The sequence below is a fragment of the Cibotium barometz genome, chromosome 27, assembly GCF_041138505.1.
Source record: "Cibotium barometz isolate CiBa-2024 chromosome 27, ASM4113850v1, whole genome shotgun sequence".
Lineage (NCBI taxonomy): Eukaryota > Viridiplantae > Streptophyta > Polypodiopsida > Cyatheales > Cibotiaceae > Cibotium > Cibotium barometz.
Window position 1 is genome coordinate 18,919,683 of NC_141072.1, and position 8,938 is coordinate 18,928,620.

At 41.1% G+C, this 8,938-nt stretch overlaps 1 protein-coding gene across 1 annotated transcript; it reads right to left on the reverse strand.

The window, feature by feature from the left end:
- Window positions 1-4,139: 4,139 nt before the first annotated feature.
- LOC147623134 (uncharacterized) lies at window positions 4,140-5,520 on the reverse strand. The gene is made up of 2 exons (XM_086821734.1): window positions 4,346-5,520; window positions 4,140-4,260 (listed from the first exon to the last, which is right to left on the reverse strand). The coding sequence occupies exons 1-2, from the start codon at window positions 4,975-4,977 to the stop codon at window positions 4,140-4,142; spliced, it is 753 nt and encodes a 250-aa protein (XP_086677860.1). The 5' UTR covers window positions 4,978-5,520.
- Between the last annotated feature and the right edge of the window lie 3,418 nt (window positions 5,521-8,938).

Genomic DNA, 8,938 nt, shown 5'->3' on the forward strand with positions numbered 1-8,938 from the left:
TTGATCATTTTTTCACACAAAAATGCATTGTGTGCACTTTATTTTGATGATTACTCTGCCTAGAACCATAAAAAAAAAGAAAACTGTTGCTTTTTTAAAAAATGTTCTATCTAATGCCAGACTTCACCAGGTGATTTTGAGCCCCAAATAACTTTTTTTTTTGTCCCTGAGCTTTTCTAAGGCCTTATTGAGCTTTAAGCCTTTTTTTCGGACCGAAAATAAATTCAATATAATTTTGTTTCTGCACTATGTAAGGATCCTCTGTTCAATGCCAACAACAATGCCACGTATAACAAGATAATGTTTCACAATCACCTTATCAGTAATATAAATTTTGTTCCTGTTTAACTAAGGCTCTTAATACATGATCAACAGTTTCTCTCATTCAAACAACAGTACAAGAAATGAAATGTCTGCTTTTATAACAGTTGAAATAAATGAATACGTTGGTTAACGAGTCATTGACAATATCTTATAGATTCAAAAAAATGTATTACAATGTCGAGATTACAAAAGGCACAAAGGCCGTCGCCTAAAAGCTTAATCCTATCCTATAAAGCCTTCCTTATGGAGCGCTTTATCCTGACGTAAACGTAGTGCAAGTGCCATGTCAACAGGCTTTAGGGTCACCCTTTTGGCATGAGCATGGCACAGCACCGAATCTTGAAACAGAGAGACCAAAATTGTTTCTGACGCCTCTTGGAGGGCCTCCAGTGCCGTACTCTGTACCCGAGTGACCCTGTCTCACTGTACTTGTCGATGACTTCTTTTACAACTCTTGAAAAGTGGGCCTTCGCCATGATGGGGTCTGTGCTCTTTTGGTACTTTCTGATTTCTCGCAGAGCCACGGTCCCTGGTTTCCATCTTCTCTTCTTGTTGGCTACAGGGGGTGGTGGTGGATGCGACCTCTCTTCCCATGGCTGTCTATCATTTCTAAATTTTTTTTGCCTTTCTTGCTCGGCTGGATCTAGATTTAGTCTTCTCTTACTTGCTTCTGCCTTCTTCTTTTCTTGTTCTTGTTTTAATCTGCGTGCTTCTTGAATTCTTTGTTCCCGTCTTTCCCTCTCCCTTTGCACCTCCTGCTCCAGTCTTTCCCTCTCCCTTTGCTCCTCCTGCTCCAGTCTTTCCCTCTCCCTTTGCTCCTCTACTTGTCGTCGATCCTCCTCTTCCATCTCCACCTCTTGCTGCCTGTTTGCACGTTCCTTCTTTCTCTTGACACGAATCTTTATTCTTTGTTTTTTAGGTGGAGACGGGGGCTGACGCCTCTCAAGTTCCTCATGTAGTGTTTGTGCTAAGAGCCTATCCAGCTCTTCACGATGGCTTATTTCCTCTGCTTCATAGAAGTCAGCAGCCTATTGAAACTGCTCTTGCTCAATACACAGAAGTGCTTCCTGGTCTTCCTCAAATGCGACCCTTAGCTCCTCTTGTAGCTGCTGAGGGAATAGGGCTTGCTGTTGCTCTCTTCTTCTATGCTCCTCCTCATCAATCTGGCGTTGTTGCTCTTCCAGCACACGCTCCTGCTGCTCAGCCTCTGAGAGAGGTCGGGGGGATGGTGTACGCGTGGCTCTAAATGAGCCGGTGTCTCCAGGCTGCTTGGAGACATCCTCAATATTGTCCAGTCCTGAGAACACATCCGGCTGTACATCTTCCTGTCGGGTCTCTACCTCTCTGTCCATGCTTGTATGCTTCTTTTTGATACGTTTTTGCACTTGTTGAAATGCCTGTGCCGCGGCTACTGCGTGTATTAAGTTGTGTGCACCAGATGGTACGTTTGGGTTCTCAGTTTTGCGTGCAGTGTGCTTAGTTCTAGCCATCCATTGACTTACACGAGTGAATGAACGTGAAAATGTAATTTTAAAACTCACTTTCACAGGTTTATATAGTTTTTGAAAAAAAACTTATTAATAAAAAAAATCTCGACATTAATAAAAAAAGCTCTAACTTAAAAAAGGTTACAATTTTCTAATATGGAACCCATTTTCGACCCATACGCCTCCGCGCAGCGAACCACTCACGCATCCCATGCACGGCACTTGATGCTCGCCATGCAATTGCTCGTTGCAGATTGACATTTTTTACAACCCTTCGTAGTAATGACACCTGCCCTTTTGGTTTCTGTCGGCGTCGACCTCCCAAACTGCGATAAAACCAATTAAACATCTCATGCAAGGCATTACTTTTTTCCTTACCACCTCCACCATGTCGCGTGTTCTTAAAGTATGCTGCCTTAGCTTGATAATGAGAGCGCTCCATTCCTTGGGTGCTCCAAATTGCCATTGGACCATATTCGTCGAGAAAAAACTGTGCGTGGGCAAATATAATGTGCTGCAACAAAGATCATATCAGAATTTTACTATTTGGCGATTAATATCAGTAAATAGATAGAAAGGTAAATACCATATAGTGGGTGATATGTGTTTCTCCCCATGCATCAACCATTTGTTGAGTAAATGTATGTATTGCAGTCTTCAAGTTTGCAATCTCCTCAGCAACAAGTGGAGCCTTTTCTAGCAATTGAATCATTTTGTCAAGTGACTCCCACAGCCTTGCCCGCTTGAGACCAAGCTCTGCATTATTCCCACGATAAGTGGTGCATTCACAAATGGCCTTCCATAATTCATATTTTGTGTGACTATTGTACCCCTCGTAATTTGAGAGAAGGTGTCTTGCTTTGGACCCACCCATGCATATTTTGTTTGGATTATCCTGACCCGGTCCTGACTTTTTAGTATCCTTAGTCAACTTTACAGCACCACCATGAAGCCCCACACTTGAAAGGACATCTTCCAGCTTACTGATGCATTCGTTGCGAAGATGTTCAGGCTCCATATTCCATGCATAATTGATATGTAACTTCAGTAATTTGTCCATTATGCGTAACCTAGCATGAAGCGTGCAAATATGAACACGGGAAAGTGGAATCTCTAATATAGGGCTCCATGAGATATCTTCTTGATCACGACTAGGCGGACAATTGGTATTACAATTCATGATGCCATTAACCCACTGCATAGGTTTCTTTGGATCTTTGTTTTGCGTTGCACTCATTGAAGTTGGTTGTACATTTTTCTTGCCCTTTGCATGAGATTTGGTCGTCTTGGTGGCTGCAACCTTGCCTGAAGCTTTGCCGCGATCAATATACTCTGATTTTGAATGGCAGCAATAAATACATGGAAAAAAAGTATTTGCTCCTAGCTTGCATCCCAGCATACACTTCAATGTCTTTAAATCACCTGCCATGTGCCACTCAACTGTAAATGTTCCTACATCTTCCACATGCAAAGTTTCTCCTTTTGATTGCAATGATATGACATTTGGGATGCCTGTTCGGGTAAGGTACCATCGCAATGTATCATTCGTCTCCTGTGGAAGCTCAAATGCTACCAACCACCATATATTCTTTTCTGATTGCACTCCATAGTAATCTTTTCCCTGAGATTGACTTCCCTTGTTGGAATTTGAGGCTTGTGCACTACAGTCAAGAAGATTATCATCCTGTTCCATATTTCCTTTGATAGCCCTGTTCATAAGTGTTAGGCTGACTCTTTCTAATTTTCGTCCTTTTACAATTTGACACTCATCAAGCTTTAACACAAACACAGCCTGACCTTGGCACTCCTCAATGCTTAGACCATAATAAGAAATCATAGCTCTTTGAAGGGTCCTTAAATCAATAAAGACATTGTTGTACTTGTTGTATTCAAATACCTTTGTAGTACATACAGGCAGAGCATCCTCCACATGACGGTAGCCACCTAACATGGTCGCAATTTCTGAGTTTGCACTTTTTCTTGCCATGGTTACACTGTATGGAGTTGGTAGCATGGGTCGAAGAAAACCTTTAGCACGATGACCTAGTGTAAACACCCTGTAGATGGCTTCATATCCCTTCCTACTGACACCAGCACTATCACATGCATCCATAATCTGTATGGGGCTTACCATATTTTGCAGCTCTCCAGAAATTCTGTTTCGGATTTGCTTAGATATTTTGCATGTGGGATCTTCTAGCAGCTTATATATGTCTGATAACTTAACAACATGTTTCAATATGCCTGCTCTACATTCCTCAGCACCACCTTCATATCCCATCATATCCCCAGCAATATCTCTACATGGAACATAAATACAAAATAACATCAATATGTGGGATCTTCTAGCAGCTTATATATGTCTGATAACTTAACAACATGTTTCAATATGCCTGCTCTACATTCCTCAGCACCACCTTCATATCCCATCATATCCCCAGCAATATCTCTACATGGAACATAAATACAAAATAACATCAATATGTTTCACAAAACAGAAAGGCCTGCAAAACAATGGCAAGAATAGAAGTTACCTTGTTGCTCGTACACGACGTTTTCTTGCTCCACTTAGGATTGCCAAGGTTTCTAGGGACTGACGCTTTCTTTTCCGTTGTCGAAAGCCTACTGGAAGCTTCTTCAGGCTTGCAAGATGTCGTTGCTTGTTTCGTGCATCCTGTTTGGCTGCATTCACCTTGTCCCGTTCAGTATCAAAGGCCTGCTTAAGCAAAAAGTTGTTCTGCTGGAGCTCCTGATTCTGAGTTTTCAAGTTGTTCACCACTTCTTCAAGCCTATCAATGTCCTTCTTGTGTTGCTTCTGCAACTCAAGCCATAAGCCTCGGAAATGCAGTCTTGAATGCGATTCCTGAGCTGCAACAAAAGAAAGCCTCCTACAATAGCCAAATAGACCATTAGCTCCATCACCTACATAACTAAGAAATGTAGTGATATTAACAAAATGAGGTGGAGCATTGGTGAGCGGGTCAATAGGGTATATGAATCCATTCGTCCAGAGGTCAATACATTTTCGCCCTTGTGATCGAAGAGTACCCAATGGCACATCGGTCACACCACTTGATTTTGTGCTGCGGATTGTAGCATACTCAGCAGCCAAATCTACATGTAACCTGAACTTTGGTGCTCTGTTAGATATATCTTCAAGTGGCATTTTCTTTAGGGTTAGGCAATGCTGAAAAGAGCTTCTTGTAGAACACAATGCAAGAGTGAGGATAGGGTATTCTGAGGAGAGTGCAATGAAGTTTTGCTGTAAAAAATATTAGAAGGTCATAGATCTTCTGATTAGGTAATAGGAGAAAGGACAAGGAAGATGGCAAGAGGCATAGAAAATGGTAGATTGAGGTTTTGCAGCATAATGCAGTAGAGAGAGAGAGAGAGATGTAGATTGCAGACAGAAGTAGGGGATATGTATGGTAAACAATGCAAGAATGGAAAATGGTAAGCTTTGAAGCTATGGAGGTTGACAGAGGGATTTTCTGCACTTCAATGGGGGAAAGACATGAGAGAGAGAGAGAGAGAGAGAGCAGAAAATGATAAAAAGATGAGGCATGGAGGATGAGAGAGTGTGAGATATCTGCATTTGGAAGTTCAGAGGTTATGGAAGCTTACTAATCAGAGATGCAGAGCCATGGCACACCCAAATGTGAGAAAGGGGAAGAGAGAGAGTGGTAGAGAAACGAGGGCGTCTTAGAGAGAGAATGTAGAGAGAGAAAGTGGGGGGGGGACCTAAACGTGGAGGGAAGAGAGGAGGGAAGGCTTTCCAGCCATTTTGAATTTGGGGAAACCAAAAAGTTACCCCCATTTTAGCTCAAGCAAATATATATTTGAAAAAATAGAAATTCAAATAATGATTGCATAAAGATCCCCTTGTCAGGCCTAGTCAAAGTATGCTTAGAGTCCTTAAGCAAAAGTACTTAAAAACATAATATGGCAGCTTTAAGGGCCCCCATAGACCTCAACCTTCCCCTAATGCATTCCCTTTTTTAAATGAGGTTTACAAAGGCTTTTAAGCATGTTCTCTTCATCCAAGAAGAAATTATTGATACACACATGATGCAAGCCAATAGGCCTTTACATCAGTCCCATCTGGGATGTATCTAATAGCAAATTGTTGTGCTCGCAATTTTGAGAGGCCTTTACCACCAAATAAATTAGCATTTGATAATATTAAATTCGGATCCGGTCCAAGCTAAGGTACAATACACTTAACACATCGAGGCAATAGCCTATAGGTCCTTGATTGACTTTCACCGCCGGTTGCAATTATCATTGCATTTAACTATGGATACTGCCTATATTTGTCTGCTAATTCTATCAATTGAGCTCAAACTAGAGGAGATCCAGAGTTAGCATGGCTAGCATTGATCCACCACCATTTTGGTGCCAGTCCCATGGCACTATGCTATAAATGCATTGTGAGAGACTGTCATGATTGTTTGACTTATGGTAGCATGGGCAATTGTTGAAACAAGGATGTCATATAACAATCATTAATCCTTGAGAGGGAGAAATCCACAATCATCTTTCACTCTGATAAATTTTACAAGGAGATATTGTGTTGTTGATTTGTATTGAGATGCATTCCTTTTGAATTGTTGCTTTCTGGATTGCTCCACCACCAATTCGGTTAGTACCTCTATATTTGACATTGAGAGTGATCACCACAGTCATTATAACGTTGTGCAATCTAGAGGATGCGTCGATCAAGTGGTAATATTGGATGGCGCAAAGTAGTTCATGAATCAAACTTTTTGTGTAGAAACTGTAGAATTTGTCGTATTTTGAATCAACAGTACACTTTAGTGTGAATAACAATATGTACATTGCATACATATATTCAAATTAGCTTTAGAAGATGGTGAACAATCGTATTTGTTGCAAAGATTGATGCTAACTTACTTGCATGGATTGTTGATGTATAATATTTTGTTCAATGATTCGGCACTCTAAATTGTGTACTTCTGATCATCCCACCACCAAATTGAGTCATATCTACATTGATTTCTCCATTGATATCTAACATATCCTTAGCAATATATTGCTTTGTCACATGAAAATTTGGAGGTGATAAATTCAATCCTTTAGTAAAGCCTAGTCAGTTGTGTTGTGTACCTTGGTCTTTGAGGATGTTCGTGGAAGCTACAACCATTGATTCAAAAATAGATCAATGAGATGGACTGTAACTTTTAGGATAGATGTGTAGATGATGTAATATTCTATAAATTTTATTAATGTCATGAATAATATAGGTTGGATGATGATGCAAAGTGATCATTGTAACAATTTCCTATTGATTGTAACTAATGGAAGAATGTGCTCTACCTGTGAATGAGTGAACTGAAAGAGATGAGTGCTTGAGGAGTGTGCAGAGGTGAATATTGTGTGCTATGTACTATGCAACTTTATGGTGTGTGCATCTGTGATAGAGGTTGGTGCATCTGTGAGATGGAGGTTGGTGCAACTAGTGAAACGGGGCATGATTGTATTTTTCTACTTTCTGTACCAACACTTGACTGCACATCGGGATCCAGTCTGCAGGGGTTTTCTGGAATCCCTCTAATTGTTTGATTTAACTACTTCTTTGATTAACCCTCAATTATGTATCTACCTAGTAGGGCATAATTCCTCCATAAATTCTTCATCCTCTAATGTCTGACATATGATCTTTTCAAATCCATGAGAAATTGCAAGGGCATTTTTCAAAGGCTCTAATTTTATTCCACTTTTCCTTAGGCTATCATCACATTTAACCTCTAAATTGTTATTGTCTTGGTTAGGCATTATGAGTGGCTAGTCTCTCAAATTGAATTATCATATTTTGACTCTGAAGATGTTTATCCTGATCCGAATTCAAGGTTACAAGATCCATGCATTGTTGGAGTAAAATGCTCGCTTTAGTTTTTTTCTACTCTAATTCTTTCATCAGCATCTTCCTTTCCTCATCTTTTCTCTCTTTTAACATCATTATTTGGGATAAATGATTGAGATAACATTTGGTTTTGTAGTCTTTTCACATGATTCCAATATTTAGAATTGCTTTTCAGATCACCCTGATTAATCTCCCTAATCATAAATATCTAATCATATTTTTCTACTGGAGGAGTCATTGTTAGTCAAGGTGTGGTAGAGAGAGAAAGAGAGAGAGAGAGATAGAGAGGGAGACGGGGGTAGAGAGAGAGAGAGAGAGAGAGAGAGAGAGAGAGAGAGAGGAGGGGAGGGGTGTGTGTGTGTTTGGGGGGGGGAGGAGGGAGATGGGGAGTGGGAGAGAGAGAGAGAGAGTGTGTGTGTGTGTGTGACAAAGAGAGAAAGAGAGAGAGGGAAACATGCAGAGAGATCATCTTGCATGGGCAATAGGTGTGTGTGTGTGTGTGTGTGTGTGAGAGAGAGAGAGAGAGAGAGAGAGAGAGAGAGAGAGAGAGAGGGTTTTTGTGTGTGTGTGTGTGTGAGAGATAGAAAGAGGGGGAGGTATAGGGAGAGGTAGAGGGAGGGTGTGTATGTGTGTGTGTGTGTGAGAGAGAGAGAGAGAGAGAGAGAGAGATCCTATTGCCTAGGCAACATGTGTGTGTGTGTGTGTGAGAGAGAGAGAGAGACAGAGAGAGAGACAGAGAGGGAGGGAGTGGGAGTGGGAGTGGGTGTGTGAGAGAGAGAGAGAGAGGAAGAGAGATCATATTTCTTTGGCAAACAATAGAGGGGTGTGTGTGTGTGTATGTGTGTAAGTAAGAGAGAGAGAGAGAGAGAGAGAGAGAGAGAGAGAGAGAGAGAGAGAGAGAGAGAGAGAGAGAGAGACAAGGTATTGGTAGTGTGTGTGTGGGAGAGAGAGATGGTTTTGCTAGGGCCATAGGGGTGTGTGTATGTGTGTGTGTGAGAGAGAGAGAGAGAGAGAGAGAGAGAGGAATGGGATGCATGGACATGCACACAAGGGAGAGAGAGAGAGGGAGGGAGAGCTAGAGAGAATGCATGTGTGTGTGAGCAATTTGTAAGAAATCTCACAACAGTGGTGTATACAAAGAACACTCACAAGATGTAGGACCTTTTGCAAAAACATAGCCTCAAAAACAAAATAGACAGAATATGGAGAATGAACAAATGTATATTGCGAATTAGCAAAGATA